The sequence below is a fragment of the Stigmatopora nigra genome, chromosome 13 (assembly GCF_051989575.1).
Source record: "Stigmatopora nigra isolate UIUO_SnigA chromosome 13, RoL_Snig_1.1, whole genome shotgun sequence".
Taxonomy (NCBI): Eukaryota; Metazoa; Chordata; class Actinopteri; order Syngnathiformes; family Syngnathidae; genus Stigmatopora; species Stigmatopora nigra.
The window spans coordinates 9,440,201-9,460,210 of NC_135520.1; the positions used below are offsets into that span (position 1 = coordinate 9,440,201).

Below are 20,010 nucleotides of genomic sequence, written 5' to 3' on the forward strand. Positions count from 1 at the left end.
GTAAATAAGAAGGCAGAACACAGAGCAAGAGGGGTTCAAACATTTATTTTACCCTTATTAAAAGTTACAATAAAACCATTAACATCTTCAAAGATAGCAAAATAAAAAGAACCAAAAACATATTTACAGAGAAAGTTTGCAGATAAAAAGCTCACATTTTGTACACGATCCCAACCCATCATAAACTCTGAAATGTGAACACTGCAAATACTCGAAGCTCAAAAATGGGAATTTTAGCCTGAAAAAAAGAATCCGAACACGCCAGAGACCATCTTTGATCGACTCTTTCTGTCTGTTTTGCTCTATTATACATGAAGTGGTTAAAACAGAAATGTAGAATTGGGGGAAAAAACAAATACATGAATTTGAAGCTTCCGTTTAACAGTCATTTGGTGGCAAAGAGACGAGACAGCTCGGCAATGGTTAGATCCCAAAAATACGCTATAGGGCCACCATGCCGAAAGGGTGCTTCTTCGAGAATTAGGCCGGGGAAAGTCTCATACTGTATTCCTGATTTCTCCACGTCCAGTTCATGACCTTCTCCAAAATGCCAGTCCCTGCATGTACCATAAGGGGGCGACATTTCATCTATTTGAGGGCTCGGTGAAATTCCGTCTGTCAAAGTACTGATAAACTTTAAGAAAAAAAAGGCAAGTGACCTGGTGGTGGAATCAGCGAATGTGATATATCCTTTGTCTTCTTTTGTTGTATAACTTCTAAGAATGTGGCATGAGCCTCTCATATATATATATTTATATATATATTTATATATTTTAATCTTGGAAAATGAGTTCCGATGCTGGGGGTGCGATCACTCCGCACTGGCGTCGCCCTCAGGGGCGGCGGGTGTCGTTTCCTGGGAGGGGGCGGCGGTGGCGGGGGTCTCCTCGGCCTGACCCGCCTGCTCGGCTTGGGTGTCCTTGGCCTCTGCTTCCGGCGGGGTAGCTTCATCTTCCTTGGGCTCGGCGGCCGGCGTCTCTTCTTGAACTTCCTTGGCCGCGTGGCCATTCTCTTCGGGCTTCTCCTCGGCGGCGGCAGGGGGGGCCGCCTCCTCCTTGGCATCCTCGCTGCCCTTCTTGTTCTTCTTCAGCGAGATACCCTTGAACTTGAAGGAGTTCTTCAGGGAGAACTTCTTCTTCTTCTTGCCATCCTTGGGAGCCTCGGCCTCAGTCTTGGCAGCCTCACCCTCCACCGCCGGAGCCACTTCGATGGCATCCCCGGTTCCGGCTTCTCCCTCCTTAGCCGGTTCGGCTGCGCCGTTGCCGTCCACCGCGTCCCCCTCGGGCTTGGCGGAGACGTCGCCGTTGGTCTTGACGTGGCCGTTTTCCTAAACGACACACAGTTTGTTAGTAAAGTGGATTACATTTCTTTGAATTGACATGCCCATTCACACTGTTTTTTGGTGGAAATAACCAATAGCTGGCTGCAACTCCACTCGCATCCACTAGGTAGCAGCACCATGCCTTGCAATCTGCCAACATTTCAGCACCAACTTTTTTTGCTCCAAGATATTATTTTCAAGGAGTTTTTCTCTCGGATCACTGACCAATCTTAGCAGTTATGGTGACCCAACATATTGTGCGACATGTAGTAATCATTCATGGACACATAGGGGCGCTGTTTAACTGCTCGCGTCCCATAAGACTGCATTTAAGCAGCTTTGCACTAAAAACTGAGGACGTTATAATGAGGGCCATATGTTGTTCAAACATAAGACAATCATGCTTCATACTTGAATGAGGCTTCAGAAATAAATTGCTCCAAAATGTACTTCTAAGTCTATTTTGATTTTTCCCCTCCAAAGTGATAGACAAAAATCGCAATCATTGTCTTAAAGTGTAGCATCGAATCCCCAGACGTGCACAACTGTAGTCCTGAATGACATCTTCAAAAGGGGAGGGGCACTTTACAGTTGTTTGCACTACTCAAATTGTCCACACGGAGGCAGTAGTATCGCGCCTGCAATTCAACGTCAAAGAACAAAGGAATCCCCCCTGCTCCTAAATGTTCTCTCCATCATGCTGGGCTTTAACGCTATTTCATTGCATCAGATTACGCTTAAAAAAGCTTACTACTGTCTTCTTTATCACTTTATAAATCATCACAATAGAAAATATTGCCCACATTTTAGCGATCTTTGCATTTTCCCATTCAACATTCCACGCCCCATCGTCTTATTATTCAAGCCAAATCTCTCGTGTACATCCGCGCTTTTGTTAGGAGCGTCATTTGCATCCATCATTCTTCCCCCCACCTCAAATTTGACTAGAGAACAAATATTTCACACAAATCAAGCCGAAAGCCGAAATATACTCCCAAAAAGAAAAAAAAAACTTACACATTTAACCAAACGCAATGATGCTTTTTGCCTCCTCGTGGAAAGCAATTGCAAAGAACAAAAGCACACTCGACTTTTCCCACAAAAACCTCACATTTTAGCCCATAATTTTTGATATTTCGATCGCCATTGGGAGAGTAACCGAGCAACAGCTTGGTAGCAAGTAGTGGGCGTTGGGTGCCATGTGACTCCCCCAGCCGGTGCTCACGGTGGGTTAGTGGGTGGGTTCGGTCCAATATTGCTCACCTGGCCGTTGGTTTTAGCGGCTGTTGGGTCGGCAGCGACGGCATTGGCGTTCCCCTCGACAGTTATATCTCCCTTAGACATGTGTGCTCCCATTTTCAGTATTTTTTTTATCTAAACCCCAAAAATCAAACGGAAAAGAAAAACTTGATAAGGGCTTGGCTTTGAAATGGAAAAGTCCAGGTTCAAGAATGAATGGGATTCGGCCCAAAAAAAATTAAGAATCCTTCCTTAGCCCTGATTACAGAGATACAACGAGATGGTCGTCACTCTCCCACGATGACTGCGGAACCCACGGTGGATGAGCTCGAATGAAAGGATGGATGAGAAGCGACTGTGAGTATTTCAACCTCGCCTCAAAAGCCAATCGGTGTCTCCTCCCATGGGCGTGTCAGCAGGGGCGCATCCAATGTGATGCCGGAGGATGGGCTTCATCCACCCCTGCAGCATTGCTCCCAAGTGTCTCAATTGAACATGAGTTTGATTGGCTCACTTGTAGACATGTCTTGTATTGCTCATTTAATTATTTGCATTGGATTAAACCCTATGCACCAGTTATATATTCCCAATTTAACAACATCTCTGAATGCCATCAATATATTGGATTGAATTAATGATGGGCGGCACACTCACCTTAGTTCTGAGATTGAGGTTTTAACCCAGGGGTGGGCAAACTTTTTGGCCTGGGGGCCACATTGACTTTAACAGACATTTGACAGATGGGCCGGGTCAGCACAAGATGTGATACATATAAAAAAGTGCACCCGGTAACAGTACATATGAAACATGAACAGTAAAAAAGGACTAAAGTATTAACACACTCATCACTCATCATTAAAGTATAAAGTACAAAGTAAAGTAAAAACGAATGTATTCATAAATATTGAAATGTAATTTAAAAAAAGATAGACGGGCTGTAAAACACACAAAAAAAACAAATAAGAGTGGACACAGCTACTGCTAATGGCTTCCGCGTGACGGCGCGCTCTTGGAAAAAAAAAAACATTATTTGGACAACGTCAGCGTGCCTGATTAAAAAGCCTTAAGGTCCATATGTGGCCCGAGGGCCGTAGTTTGCCCATCCATGTCTGTTCTAACCTCTGGTGGTGTAAGAAAAGAGCATACAAAAGTAAGGGCTAGTTTTTGATAAATTCCCGATTTCCTTTTGCTTTATCTGACACATCTCTGCCTGACATTCCAAGAATTGAAACCTCCTCCACTCATGCACACCCTCACACAAACATGTCACAACCATGGAATGCCAAGTATGCATCTGCCACCAAAAGAATGATCTCCATCCTTTCACTGCTTTAAACTTCTGAGAATCCAATACACACTGAATTTTTTGAAGTGAGCCAATCCTACTCTTTCTTATCATCCGCCATCCCACTACACATTCTACTAAAATGAGTCAAGGAATACAAAACGCTACTTCAAAGCCTTCTTTTGGTCTATTACGCCATTCCGTTTGTGTCTACTCATGTCATTGGAACTTGATGTACTTTAAATGTGTTATTTTTCTGGTATTATAATCACATACCAGAAATGTTTCCCTATTCGAGCTCCGATTGGGTTCAAGAAGCCCATAAATACTGTTTGTTTTGATAAATTCCCGTCATGCTTCTTCTTTAGAGACTTTAAAGTTACTATATGTATACTTTTAATGATCTAATTTCTATATTTTATCCCTTTTAACCTGGGAATGTAGTAGGATATATAATACAGAAATAAAAGGAACTTGCAAAACCTTTAAATCTAGTCGAACAATTGGGCTAAGGAAAAATGTATTTAATTTTGCTGAAAATCTGGATCACAGTTAAGATTTTTTTCCAAGTTACATTTGAGAACACCTGTGAATTTATACACAATGATTGTGCAAGCATATTATGTTTTACTGGTAATAATATCTTGGTAAAATAACACTATTGTTTAATGTAAATGGCCACAAAAAAGACTGATAGGCTAAACAGTAACAAACCTACTATCTAAAGTACTTGCTGAGAAAAATGACTAACACTGAGTCACCACACACGTCTTCTTGAGATGAAAAGGTCTGATTTCCTTGAGAAAATATGCGACTATGGCTGGCGAACTTCCTCTGGCCTAAGTCCGATGACTTATTTTTGTCAACTTCCATAGACTGTTGCTTCTTGCGCTATTTTTTTCTCTCACCCGGAGCAAGACCAGGGTCTTGTTTGTGTACTTGGCCATTTTTCACGGCGCGGCTCAGGATAAGTGCTCAAAATCAGATAAAAGGCCGCCTTTGTGTGATTCGTCTCAATGGATGAGCATGATAAATGGGAAGGATGGGGGATGAGGGTTAGGGTTTTACTTGTGAATGCTAAAATTGTTTTTTTTGGCTATATTAATATAGTGAAAATAATCAAACCAATTATTTGGATGTGGAAAATTATTCATTTGGGTCAAACATTATCTGTACGAGGATCATGTGATCATTTGGGCAGCAAAGACGTATAATAGGCAGTGTTTCCCCACATTTGCCAATGTGAGTTAAAAAATGTATTTGTGTTTTTTTTAAATGCAGCAGAGAAACTAGCCCGCTGTACCCTACCCAACACCAGCCATAGCGACACCATTGACTTGCAAGGGAGGGACTGCAGCACATTTTAACAGACCCACGTGTTGACACGGGAAATCACTACAAGAGACTGTAAAGGCAAATACGCCGGCAGGATTTTACGCACACGTCAACACGGGTGTGTAAAGAGCCCTTAATTCCCTTCACTGACACCAATAGAGGCGGGTCCACCATGGAGAAAAAGCTTTTGTCATGCTAATGAATTCGATAAACTGGTTTATTGACCGCAAAGGGTTCCTGACCATGAGGAAAAGACAAAACTGCACACGGCAGCCATCTTGGCAACAGTTTTTTCGGCAGCAATCTGGCACAGGGATAATTAGAGCGTAGCGGGACGTCAAATGCTCGGCCAATGTTGTGGGTTTGGCTTCCCTCGTTGATGAATTAATTGCTCAGATGGAGGCTTGGAATCGTACATGTTAAAGTCACCCGCAAAATGAACAGTAATTGTTTTGATGCATATGTTGTATTGATTCACATCCCCCACCAAGCACACACGCACTTGATGCTAAATACCCCTCCCAACATTACAGATCCAGTCGCCATGGCAACTACTGCCTCTCTCTATCTCTCTGGTTTTAAGGGCATGGATGATTTGCTGGGAGGTCATTCAAGGGCAAAATTATATTGGCTGTGTTATGGTTCATTTATTTAAATCACTTGCTTGTAATTATCATGAATTATTGTTTACAACTTTGCGTGCTTTTTTTACACCAGTCAAACCAAGTGAGATAACAGTAGTAGGTGAAAATGGATTGCGTAAAAGCAGTAGTGCATTAATGAAGCAAATACAGTCTGTGTGTGCCAGACGGGGGTTGTACAGTTGTAGGGCAGCTTGTTCCCACTGGCAATATAGAGCTGCAGTATTTCTAGGTCAGTGTGCCATAATCTCATTCATCAATATCGCTGCCTCCTCTACTTTTCTTCCAAAATGCATACCACCATGGCTTCAAGAAAATGTGCTTTCTTTGTCCTTTTTCGTGGAGTGTTCAAATTTAAACACCACCCTGAATTTTTCTACCTGTACCACGCTTATTTTTAACACCATTTTAAATGTGTACAGCCTAATCTCCGTTTTTTTGCCCTTAGCCCTTTATCAGGCAAGGAAAGACATTCATCCAGCATCCATCCATCTCCTAGAACAATCATCCACAGGCATGCCAAGCTTATTTTTTTGTATACACTTGGCTCATTGCCGGCCAATTGCAAATAGACACACAAGTCATCAATTTCACATTCACACCATGATTTAAAGTCTTCAATCAACATAAAATGGTTGTATTTAAATAAACATACCAACACCAGGAAAACATAGAAACTTTAGAGGGAAACAGACGTATACAACTAAATAAATATGACCAAAATAAATGAAAACCACAACAACATTCAGTCTAGGAGTCTTTCTGTTTCAAGATGATTAGTCCAGCTGCCCTAAAATCCCCATCCCATCACTTTCTCTTTCTCCCGTTGTTTTTTTTTTCTTCCCTTTTCCCAGTTTCTCAAAAGCAGCCCCCTCAAACCATCTTCATTGTAATGCAGATTTCAGGATGGGATGGGGGTTGGGTTTTGTTGGGGGATGGGGAAGAAGGAGGATGGTGGAGAGGCTGTGCTTGGTGTTAAGTGTGACCTGGCAGTACTTCAGCGGGCGGTCTGGCGTTAGCCAGGGGGTGATCGGCTCTTCTAGGGTTATCCCCTACACACTCAGCCCATATGCATGACTCAGGCAATGAATACTTCGTTATTCCTTGCTTCCGTCTGGTGAAATATAATGTGTGTATTACGCAAGAGTGGAATACAATGTACTCAATGAGTGTGATATCACAGTGGTTTGTCTAGATGGTGGGTGTCCAATGTACGGGTTGTGGGTGGGAAGGGGACCAATGCAAACCTAGAAGAGGTTCTGCTTGACAGATTGGAATCCACATGGGATTTTTTTGAGTTGTGCAATCGACTAGATGCACTACTGTACTTTCCTCAATGTCTTATCTTTAAATGAACCATATTGGTAAAAAAAATGGGGCGCATGAGATCTGTTTGGCATGAACTTGGCTGGTGAACCAAACTCAGTTTGACACCCCTAGTCTAGACATAACAACCTCATTAAATTGAGAATGAACAATCATCATAATTCATAAACCAAGCCATATTAATCCGTCGCCAAACAAAAAGCCATCACCATCTGTCTTGCTGCCACTACAGTGCCGTCCATGTAAATGCTAAGTTTGGGGTTTGTATAATTGTGTCAGGGTGCGTGCAAACATGTGCAAGTCTGTCTATAGCTTAAACCGCCAGTGCGTTCATCCCAGCTGTTATTGTGATCAAGTCTTTCTTGGCCTTCTGACAGGCGCTTTCATGTGTTCAGGCCATTATTACAAAGAAATGTTATTTACTGACATAAAATGGCCTTGTTTGGGACATTTTACCACATAAAAATGACAGTTATTTTTTCAAATACATTATTTAGAAGTCAAGTCATTCAAGATTTTTTTAAATAAACCCTTCTTGGGGTTTTTTATGGTCTCGGCTGAACAACATTGTTCTTTTGTATTGTTTTCAGACTTCTTGAATGCTATTGTTTGACCATGTGCAAACCCTAATTAATATCAAAGTATATAGAAAATGTTCTAACAAATATTAGACTTATCACACTAGATTTAGTGTTAATTGTCGTCATGCTGATACACAATTATACCTAGTAGTAGGATGTGTGTGGTATTGTAGTAAAGTTCACATAATATTGTTCAATTCTTCAACAATGTTTAAGCTATTGTTTGTGTTTCTTTCAGAACAGCAAAGATAGATCTGTTGAAGCACTTGTTCTTGGTAACTCGATGATATCAGCGAAGACACTGAAACCGCAAAAGTGCGAGCAGCAAACTCTCCAGAGAATCCGACGTCACAGTGCTCCCTGCAAAGAGCCCATTACGCAAAAATAAGGTAATATATTATGTACTCTAAGTATATCGATTTTGGATAAGTATGCCATGTTCTTGGGTTTGGCTTTGATTTTTAATCATTGGTTCTGACCCAAAATGTACCGTTGCTTCAGAGGGAAACATTTAACAATAGTATCTATTGTTTAGAAATGAGACACACAACACCAGCTTATCCGGTCTCTCACTTATGTATTGCATATACTGTCTAGGTTTGCCCAGCCATCATGATTCATTGCGCGAATTGCTTCTCATAGAGTACAACTATTTATGGGACAAAAGATCATGTCTTATACATGGTAAAGCCTCATTTCCTGTTCGTGACAGCGCTCTCTAAATTGGCAGCACCCCCCCCCCCAATGAATTTAATTTGTGATGTGACCCCTTACTCTGTTTAATAATTACAGTCAATGCGCAGCCATGATTGGTTAATCAACCAGGAAATGTGTGGATATTTGTAAAACTAAATAAATGGCAAGGGTTGAGCTTTTTCTTCATTTACGATGATTACTTATCTTTTCATATAATAGTGTGGTATATTGACAAACATTGGTGTACTTCTTCATTTGTAGAAAGAGGAAAAAGCACTTTGAATTGTACGATAAAAAGTAAATAAGCATTTTTTTCCATAACCAACAGAGATAAGCAACAATTAAAAATATCAAAGAGCTCCCATTTTAATGAGATACTACAGATTCTTCCACTTTGAACTTTTGAACTCAGGTGATCATAAATGTTGATGTAAATGCAAATCAGTGCAGCATATTGTTCCAAAGTTGAAAGCAAAGATTTAATGCTGGCAAAAGGAAATAATGTCTTGGATCGTTGGCTTTTATATCAGTCATGAGTCATGCTCCGATTCATTGACTCAGGACTTTTTATTGAACTTTAAATAACCCACTGAACTCTCAGTTAATTCACTGCATTCCAAGAAATATTTTTCCACTTGTCAAAATTTAACAATATTTTTTTTACGTGGTAATAATTATGCATTTCTTGTTTTTTAAACCCGCTTTGTGTACTGTGTACTATGTGTTCGCTACTCAAATTAAGGTACAGTCAGGGATGGAGGCATTTAGTGAAAAAAGGTTGTGCGGCTAACAGATGGCTTTCTCACTCAATGTTCAGCAAAATACTCAACTTAGCCAATGGAAAAATGGGGATGGAGCCTGCCTGATTCATTATTTGGTCATCATTTTTTGCTCCAGTTTTCCATTTTGTCCATCTGCCATTGCAGCTGTGTTGTCATGGAGCATCAATGCGATGTCTTGTGTTTTTTGATTGTTTGTTTGTTAGTGACCTATTTTTAGACCAGCCCCCCCAACCACACACACTAACCCTCTCTATCTCTTCCCCCAATTGCAATTACCTTACTGATATAGTATACAATATCGGTATGTTCCATGTAGAACATTAGGTTCATGCACAGAAAAGTGAGCGCAGAGGATTTTGAGCTTTGGATCCTGTTTAATCGAGCCTTTCTAATTAGAGGTTTTTAATCAGAAAGGCACGACTCTCCATATGCATTTTGCAAGGGTGTCATTGCCGTGGATATGCATGAATTCACCATATGAGCAGGTGTAAACGACAGACCTACTTGAAATATGCAAGATAAGCCGATCAGGCAGTATAGAAGATAATCGGCTTGAACAAATGATCATTATATAGAAGGTACAACATTTAAAGAGATTGCCGCTTCTTTATGGATGTTAGGGGAGGATTAAATCCTATAGGCCTGTAACCTTTAAACGTCACCTGTGTCAGTGCACAATGATGAAAATGATGTGATTGTTGTCTATTGTGGCCTGATTTCCTTCCCCTTTTTCTATATAGTTATTGCCTGAGACATTGTAGGATTTTCACCCTGGTGGTAAAACATTGTTTGAAATCTAAAGCTATGAATATTTAAATAGTACAGGATACTAGTAGAGTGTCCAGTCAAAGAGTGGTTAGCGCCTCACAGTTCTTAGATGGAGGGTTCAATCTCCGGTGGGTTCTGATCTTCCTGTGTGGAGTTTGTATGTTCTTCCCAGGCCTGTGTGGGTTTTTTCCAGGTCATCTGGTTTCCTTCCATGCCCAGAAAACATACATGGTAGGCTGATTGGACACTCTAAAATGGTCCCTAGTTCTGAGGGAATGGTGGTTTATCTCCGTGTGTCTTGTGATTGGCTGGCAAACCGTGCAGGGCATCCCCAAATGCACCCCCGTGACTCGTGTGAGGATAAGTGGGAGGGGGAAATAAGTGAATTAATGATTAGTATTATATAAGCATATTAGATACCATTGTGATTGGGTAAAAACGGTATTATTGTCAGATAACTTTCCCCATTTTGATAGGTCAAAGCCAGTTCTTCATCCGAGTTGATATGAATAAACACACTTTTTGGCTGACTTTGTGAGGTTCCATTGTGATTGGGGGCAGTGCCCATGTGACTATGCTTAAGGCCCCCAAAGGGATAGAAATGGCCCTGTGTGGTCGCGGCAGAAAAACTGGCCAAAACCCAATGAAAGGGAAAACCCACTGAGCTAAAGTCTAATAAGATTTGTTGAAGCTTGACAAGATTAGCTGGGCTCCCCATCTGATTTTAAGAAGCATCCTTGAACAGCCATAGAGAGTGGCCTAATAAGGACTTGACGAGTTTGTCGCCTCCAGCACTTTGGCACAAAGCAAAGCTTCTACTATGCGCTTGACGTATGGCCGTGTTCCTCCAAATAGTGAGAGAGGAAGCCGCTAGCTGATTTTCATATTCCGCCAAATGAGAAATGAAAATGCCCAACATTCCGATGATTTACCAGGCTTTGGGCCCGTGGAGAAAATCAAATGTGGAGTGCACATTTCATGGCTGGTTAACGTACGGCAGGGATGCGCCGCAATGCATACACTGCACAAATCACATTGTTTTGGCGAAAGGTCTTTCTAAGAATTTGACTAGTGACAGGGCAGTGATGAAACCCAGTTGAGGCGCACAAGGCATTTCAAACAGGCTTGATGTTTTAAAACTTGTAGCATTTATCATGTTATGGTTTGGAATTGGACATGACAGCTTTTCATATTTGCTTACACAGCCCACAGTCATTATTTGTTCCTGCTTTGTCCTTTCTTAGAATGAAATGGACAAGCAAGACTGGCTAATATACTTGGCTCTCCTGTAAAAAAAATGATGCAGGTGCCCCTCACATAACCCTAAGGCAAAAAAAAATAAAAAATGCACCATTTATGGATTTTTTTTCGGACTATAAGTCACAATTTTTTTCATAGCATGGCTGGGCCTGTGACTCGAGTGCAATATATGCCTTTTATATTTTTTCACTGGTCTCCAGAATGCAATAAAACGAACATATTTTCCAGGCTATAAGTCATTTTTTTTGTAGTTTGGCTGGAACTTACATAAGCCTTTTATTTTTTTCATTCAGACTGCCAACAGCTTGTTATGGTGCATTTTTAGGCTACAGTTAGGAAAAAAATGTTTATATATTACATTAACAGGTGTACGGGTTGTCTGTTGTTCTCTATTTTACAATTATTCTAACATAATGTTTGTTCCTGGTTTCTGATCAATTAAAAAGAAAATGCCCCCCAAAAATGCAACTTAAACACCATTGCAACTTATAGTATTTTTGGATTTTCATTGTGCATTTTTTGGTTAGTGTGATTTATACTTAGGTGCATCTTATCGTCTTCTCAAAGCTTCTCTTGCTATGACAATATCAGTTGTTTCATCAGCTTGCAGTATTTGGTGTTATCTACACTCGAGAGAGGCAGAAATGTGTTGCAATGTACACACAAAATGAGTGAAGGTAATTTAAGGCATGTGACAGGTAGGAGTATAAAATGTCCACATTGTAGTAATATATTATGGTGTGTGGTGGTACCAGCTGTGCATACAAAGGATAAAAAGCAATTCACTCTAGACCCTTGAATATGTCCGTCATGAGATAAGATGTCATTCCTTCGTGTTCTTACGTATTTATCTTTCGATTTTTCTAAAGTGGGCGTTTTAAAATTTCTCAGTTAGCAAATAACAAGGAATGTACTACTTGTATTGCATTGTAACGCATTGTAAGCTTTATTCTAAGGGTGCAGTGCTAGTGTATAAAAATAAAAATACTCCAAATGTCTTCTTCTGGCAGCCACCTGTCAAATTCAATCATATATCATCCCAAAAAGTAGATGAAAACACCATTACTTACACTTTCTACACGGCTCCACAGGGTAATGTCTGAATTCCTTTTTATTTTTTTGCAGAAAATGCTGCATGCGTAAAATCAAGGTTCAATTTATCACCCATTTTCTTCTCTTTCTCTGTGTGTGATGGTCTCCCATGGTTGTGGTTGTGCAAATGGAATAATCATGTAGCCCCCAGTGTGGAATGAGAGTGGATTGTTTATGCCAGTGCGTGGCCAAAGTGAAATATGCATGTGCATATTGTGTATGCAAGGGAGTGAAATATAAACTACACACATTATTACATATTTGTTACCTAATAACCCCCAATGCAAACATGCAAGATACCCTATGTTAATAATTCTACCTGTAAACTGATTATCATCTATAATATCAGTATTTTAGACCAATTCAAACTAAATATTTTACATCCATTGTATTGTACTGTAGGGCAGGTCTTCCTTATTATGGTTGAGGGAAAAGAAAAGGACAATTATTTATAAATTAAGATGAAATTACCATTTAGATGAATTCTATTGTCTTTTGTATCTCATGGAAAAGCCATGAAATAAAATGATTGCATCCCTTCAGCCATCTGAAGCTTACATATTGAGTCCCCCCACCCCCCCACTCTCAGGGAAACGTGCCTCACGCGGAGTCCCAGAATAGAGCCACAGCCATTAATAAAGCATGTACCTGCTGCGCATCCCATCTCTTTGCTCGTATCCCTGCTGGAAAAAGGATTGTAGCCATAACTGTGCCTGTTTTAAATATCAGAATCTGTTTAGACCTCTCCATTGCAAGTAGAAACAATTCTAAAATGGCGAACATCAATCTAAATAGGCATCTCTAAACAGTTTTTTCCAGTAAACTATAGCCTAAAAAAACATAATAATATGCTGTCATGGTCAGAGAGAAAAAACATAAATAAATGGTGCTTGTTTATTAGTCGCAGGCCAAGCCAAACTATAAAAAGTGCCTTATAGTGACTTATAGTCGGAAAATATGATTTTCATCTATTAATTGCAACACTTAAGTGGTGACATTAATATTTATATATTCTTTCTCTCACTCACAAAGCAGGCATCTCCATGTCTTCTTCATAGCCTTTTATTGCTTTTTGCCTACTCTCACAGTTTCTCTGTTGACTCATCGGCCGTCATCACCGACAGATTTTCAGTCGTTGCCATAGCACTGCTATGACAACACTAATGATTCGGTCTCCTGTTTTGTGAATGAAAGCGTTTGGACCTGAAAAACCTCTTGTGTTTTACGTAGGATGAAAAAAGTAGATGTATTATTTATGTTGAACACTTCTTACAAGCTCTGATGATCTGGACCATTAGCTTTTCTTCAAAGTAGTGGTAAAACAAGATTGTGCCGACTGGTACTACTACAAAGCTGGTTTGTTATTATTTTTTAATGTGACACATTCAGATCTGGCCTAGTGATAATGTGAATACTATTTGGAGAATTGTTACTGCACATAACCCGTGCAAGTGCCCTGTTTAACACTGCAAGAAAATAATGTGGCAGCCTGGTGCAAGAGTGATTAGCACATCTGCATCAGAGTTCCGAGATCGGACCCCCAAGACCCCCTGCTGTTGATGATATGTCCTCATCCCAGCATGCATTAGATCAGTGAGATGAGCTTAAGGGAACCTAAACAATGCGTAGGAAACCAAAAAGGCATCTTTTCAGTTCCAATAAAATCAGTTCCAATATCCATTTGAACGGCATACACAATGACATCAGTAATGTAATAGGTACGTGGCATTAAATGAGTCATTGTAGAGGTGAAGTTGGACAGGACATGTGACATGACATCAATCATGGGTGCCACAGGGCCCAGCTGCCAGCAGCTGTTATACATTAAGCAAAGTGCAGCTGCCGGATTTGGTTGAGCCAGTTATGGGATAAGTCAATAACATGACGCTGTTAGGGTGCTGCCTTGAGCTCTTTATTTCATAATGCATGGTGGTTTTAAGCGTGAGGCGTGACATCTAAATCTCAAAGGCCGCTGTTGACTTCTGAGCTGATTATCGTGACCCGTGCTAAGTGTTTGGGTCAATGAAGTTGGCCTCTTCTCATCAGCCAAGGCACAGCAAACTTTAATCTGGAAAAATAAGCTTGATATTAAGGTGTTGCACTGATAAACTTGATGAATTAAATTCTGCAATTAAAGCCAACGTTAATCCTGCTCTCAATTTTTCAACTTTTTGCTGATAGGAGTCGGGTCGCAACACTGAAGTATACTTCTACACCCGTGAATATGTTTGGAATGGAGTTGACAGCTGGGAGAGTCTTAAAAGGCAGAAAGGTTCAGGGTCTGACCATCTTCACCCCGTGGACAAGAAATCCACAACTCAGAACAAGGTATTTTACACTTTTTATGTAGCCAAACAATAACCAAATTAGGAGATGGCTCTAACGTGCTGTGTGGTGTGTGTCATCCACTCTGGTTGGAAAACCATTTTCCACACTCAGTGCCAAAGCACTTGTCTGAAACCATAACTATCAAGAGAGCCAAACATGTGGTTTCAAATCACAGGTTGTGAATAGTATGTGGTTCTTAAGGTAAAGTACTCATTACAATTGCCTATACAGTTGAGGCTTTTTCTTGAAGGAAAGTATGTACAAAATGTACTTCATATCCGTATTTTTGTGAATATTTGTGCATTTTTGTGTATTTTTGTGTATTTTGTGTATTTTGTGTATTTTTGTTGTTGCTTGGATGTAGGCTGATGACAGAGTACTATGATAATACCAACGCAGGCGAGGGTAAAAGGCAAAGATCGGTTTAGCTCTTTCCATATAGTCAGCTAAAGCTAAAAGCAAGTGCCTCCTCACTTCCAGGCTGGTTAAGCTCACTGTTCCACTATTAATCACTATTTTCCAAGTCGGTCACTCCAGTGAGACTTAGGGGGGTCTCCGAATCAGAAATACATCCCATTTCCCTCGTGACAGCAGATGTACACTGCTGAGCGGAAATGTAGTTACAACATCCTTGACCTCCAAGGTCAAATGTTACCATTAGAAATGGCCCGCTCTCACGTTTTGCTTCTTACCCATCGGGCGATGTACATAAATCTTGGTGACCCTAAACCACTCATATTTCATATTACAGTGGGCTTTTGCTCCTGAATGTGGTAGTCTTAAAGACCTTGGAACAAGTTTTGCTCATTCAATGTAAAATGTCTCTACTTACAAAAAGTCCATATTACGAAAAAGCACTTCTGGAACAAAATCATTTCCTAATTCCTAGATATACCACTGAATATCCATTTCGATGACCCTGAACCCCTCGCCTTTCATATTTCATGTTGCTTGGTTTCACAAGCTGCCATTTATAATGCTGACCACTTTCCTAAAATCAAAGTGTTTCATTTCTGATCTTCCAGGCTTTACAGTTGGTGCAAAAAAAAAACCCGCACAAGATAGGGAAAGGGATTTCTTTCTCTTTTGGTATTAACAACACAAATCAGCAAATTTTTCCACTAGCATTTCCCTTTTATGTGTTTCATTTCTCCATTCCATCTCGCCACCCGAGCCCTGAGCTCCTGCCAGTTTTTACTTGAAGTCCTATTTGCCTTGATTTCATTAACTCTCTCCAGATGGTCGTAGTCTGAGAGATCTGACGCCTCTGTCCCATACCTTGGAGAGCGCAAAGATGTGAGGCTTTTGCTTCTGGTCCAAGCCCAGAGTCGAGCCCGTATCTCAACAGAGCGCGAGAGAGCATGTATGATTTAGACTTTGGAGCAGGTTCAAAGCGAATGAGGTGCAAGATCCAAAGAGAAATATAGAGCTGAGGAGGAAAAGAGAAATAGTATACGTGGGAGTGTGTCACACTGAAACAAATCAGCTGGTGAGCCGAGGTAGAATAAGAAGAAGATGAAGAATAGGGAAATGTGATTATCAGGAAAAGGCAACTGAAAATAAGCTAATAAGTGAAAAAGGCCATTCTCCTCCCACTCAGTTTGCTCCATCTGTTTGGGCTTATCTTTGAAAGGGTTTGGTGCTTGCGGCCTGGCCCCAGGAAGTCATCATCCCCAACTCCCTTCTGAGTTTTGGGAACGAAACGTGATCCTCTTAATTAGTTCTGACATAATGCAAAACTCGGAGACTCCAGACCACACTGTAAGCACCATACTGCATAATCCCCAATGGCTGAAAAACAGACACTACCAGGGGATCAACCTAGAGGTAGAATCCAGCCTCAGGAATACAAAAAAAGCCATATTCAATTATGACATTGGTCAGAAAGAAATCAGCTCTGAACAACCCTGAAAATATTGGTGTTTGTCCAAAAACAAAGGGAATAGGTGGAAACCCGAAAAGCAGTGCTTTGGTTGTGAGTGAGATTGGTTGGCTTTCCTTTTAGTTTTTGAATGGAAATTGTAATGGCCAAAGGTTGCTTGAAAGCCAAAGTTAGATTTCTCACAGTTTCAGTTACAAAAGAATTAACGTGGATAATGACTAGTGGTTTTGGTTGGCTGTAATGTGTGTATGGAAACAGGTAAACATGGTTAAAATGTCAGAAAATTGCATTTAAACCATGGTTTACGCCTGTGTAAGAGTAAGAGTGATCATATTTCCACCATATTCCCTTCTCAGCACATTCCTAAGCCTCCTCCATGCGTTGTGTCCATGTGTCATGGAACTGCTTCCTGTTGTGGATGGAATGTTCTCCAAAACTTTTGAAAGAATAAGTGATGTGCTAATATATCATTGAGGCCAGATGACAACTAAAATAGCCCTGCACATTTTTGTTACGAGTGGAAATTATTCCAAAACCAAAGACTAGTTATGAATGATGTTGTTTCTGTTTCTATTGAACCTGAACCTAACCTAAACTGTGACACCTTTTTAAAACAATATATTGATTCTTTGTGAGATCCTATCGATAACTTTTTGGGAACCCAATAGACCGCTCTCTCAAAAATATTGCCACACCTCTAATTTATAGGTTTTCTCTCTAAATTTTTATTCTACTGTCTTTGCGCTAGTCCCCGCCAGGGAAATTGGGTTCCAAAATTAAGCGGTTCTTTTATTTGATGTTCTTGTTTTCTCTGGATTGTGTACACACATGTGCATGACTTTTAATGGAATGTCTGTCTGATTGTGTGTTTTATCGCAATCCCCTGAGCTTTAGTTCAAATACTATTAAGCTCCCTTGTGAATGGTGGAAGAACCGAGCTGAAAAAGCTACAAACAAAGAAGATTTTTCAGAGCGGGGGTGGTGCCCAGCAAAGGATGTACTGCATCTGTATAGAACAAGGAAAGAAACCCTACAAAAATGTGCTTTGGCAGTCACAAATTAAATGTCTTTTTGGCATCTAGCGCTGTTAAAAGCTGCCAATGTTCCCTGAGAGCGAAGAATACGAGAAGAGAAATACAAACTAGCCAATCTATGTGGTGTTTGTAAACACACAACCAGAGGAATCCCAGCTATGAAATTCAACCATGAGTTGGATACTACTATTTAAATGTCTATGTAAACAAAGTGTGGACGGATAACAATGCAGAACAAACACCACCCGCAAATTTAAGGCTTACAATTTTCACAGTGGGGGCATGTGCGTGCCTGAACGCATTCTTTTCATCTTCATGTCAGGCCAAGTGTCATTTTTGTGGCACTTAGAATGGAAAACTGTAATCTTCAGTGACTTTGTGGCAATTTTGAACAAACAAGGAAGATAAAAACAGTGTAGACGCATCCTTTCTTTGTTTTGGCATTTGATCTTGAGGAAACAAACGTGTACGTGTACTATGGAAAAGTAGAAGTTATCGATCACATGATGAAGTGTAACAATTTGGCCATGTAACATGTTTTTGCTTCAATTCCACATTCATTCCTTTTCCAACTTCCCCCGAATGACCCTGAGGTCAGACAGGAAGTAGCTGCACCCTCTTTGGGCAGCAGAGCACATTCAGGATGCATCCCAGAGGAACAGGAAGCGACCCTACATGTTTGCCCAAGAGATAGGGAGGGATGACACATTGGAAGGATCATCCCCAAGAAGAGATTGGAGGAATTTGTGAGTCAGGCAGATAAACATTCAAAGAATTTATTACAGCTGCGGACGGAGGAGACGATCTCTGGGAACAGAGGTTACGCTGATGTTGAGTGAAGAACTAATAAGGCAATTGATAGTAGGTGACTGATAAGCTTAGATAGATGGAGTCAAGGCAGAAGACTGTAGAAATCATTGCAGGGTTGGAATTTTTCTGGAATGTTTTGGATCTATAGATTTAAAAATACATTCTAAAATACTCGTGAATGTCAAGTCATCAGTCAAACACTGGGCATGACATGTTTACTGCAAACACAACTTGACAACTTATTTAAGTGGGAATTAGACACAAGTTGTCAGCATGGAGGTTAGGTCAGTGAACCATTACAACCATCAGTGACTTTGACTATAATTCTGCTTGTAAAAAGCAAAACAAAACAAAAAAAACATGTGGTTTGCTGAACTCTAAAGAACCTCCCCCTCTGAAAAAAAATAAAAAACAGCAGCCTAAAAACCTTCACAAAATGAACAATGAAGACAATGCACTAAGAGAATGTCATATGTATCTGTTTTTAACGAAACATCAGTCTTGATTACTTTAAAAGCCTTTTTTTTAATTATGAAGTTCTCCCACCGGTTTTCGACCTACTAGAAAAAGAACATTTTGCAAACGTGTTAATGGCTTTTTGAAGCTTACGCTGAGTCCTTATGGCTAACCCTGCTGACCACGCCATCTATTTACTACCCAAAGCTGACCCAAGAGAGATCAGAGGAAAACACGTCTTGACGCGGCAGCCTCTCAAGGTAGCCGTTTGCCAATTAGGACCTCATAAATAAGCAGGACAGGAGTGTTTAAGTGGCTGAGGGAACGTCTGTTTGCAGTTAAAATTGAGAATTACGATCAACTCATCATGTGGATTTAGATATTCCTTCAATATCTTCATAGTATTCAAACATTAACAAACCAACCACATTCATCCTTAAGCAAAATGATATTGCTCAATCATAGCATTCCCATTCAACAAAGATGGATTTCATTTTTTGTGAGATTTGTGTGTAAAGCCCTTTCATTATTTATGACTAACTCCTGGGTTATTGTTTAACTATCAGCCATAACACATACCACGTATTCCAGTGAGGTATGCGTCTTCAGAAATCAATCATTGTAGTGTTGAAAGCCTGTGGTTGTTAAACATGCTCACGGGAGTTACTTTAAACATAGACTTTACACATATTCTCATAGGTAATTTTCAGTGGAAGGATTTATTGTTTTGCACTGGAACCTGCTGCTTGTACCATATACTATAAAAAAGTGCAACTTATAGTCCGGATAATACATTAGCCAGATATATTTCTAATGTGAAAGAGTTTTATGATGTTACACCATGTGAATTTGTTTTAAAATGCATTACATTGCATTGCAATATAAAAGGGAACAAACAATATACCGCAGAAAAGTTCAAGTACATTGTTTTCCCTTGACCAAAGCCAACTTTGCTAGAAAACAATGCAGTTGAACCACAGAAAAAAAAAAAAAAAAAAAAAAAAAAAAAACCCTACAGTACTCCGTTGTTGCTCTGGTTTTGATGCTCTCAAGTCACACCCAAACTAAACACTTAACGCTTTCTATTCACAGTGTTTACTTGGACATGATAGCAATGTTGTCTTACAAAATAACAACACTGTATCATTTCTTTTGTAATGTTTCCCTTTTAAGA

The 20,010-nt window shown here is 40.2% G+C and overlaps 1 protein-coding gene and 1 long non-coding RNA gene across 2 annotated transcripts in view; one reads left to right on the forward strand and one right to left on the reverse strand.

Annotated features, from left to right (window-relative positions):
* Positions 1-29: 29 nt before the first annotated feature.
* Positions 30-2,918, reverse strand: LOC144206656 (MARCKS-related protein 1-A-like). Its single transcript, XM_077731733.1, has 2 exons — positions 2,585-2,918; positions 30-1,327 (listed from the first exon to the last, which is right to left on the reverse strand). Exons 1-2 carry the CDS (start codon positions 2,675-2,677, stop codon positions 812-814), a joined length of 609 nt encoding a protein of 202 aa, XP_077587859.1. The 5' UTR covers positions 2,678-2,918; the 3' UTR covers positions 30-811.
* The window catches only part of LOC144206658 (uncharacterized), a 52,263-nt gene continuing 34,842 nt past the window's right edge, over positions 2,590-20,010 (forward strand). Inside the window, exons 1-2 of the long non-coding RNA XR_013328408.1 lie at positions 2,590-2,917; positions 7,967-8,117. This is a non-coding gene — a long non-coding RNA (uncharacterized LOC144206658). The remainder of the gene's footprint in view (positions 2,918-7,966; positions 8,118-20,010) is intronic.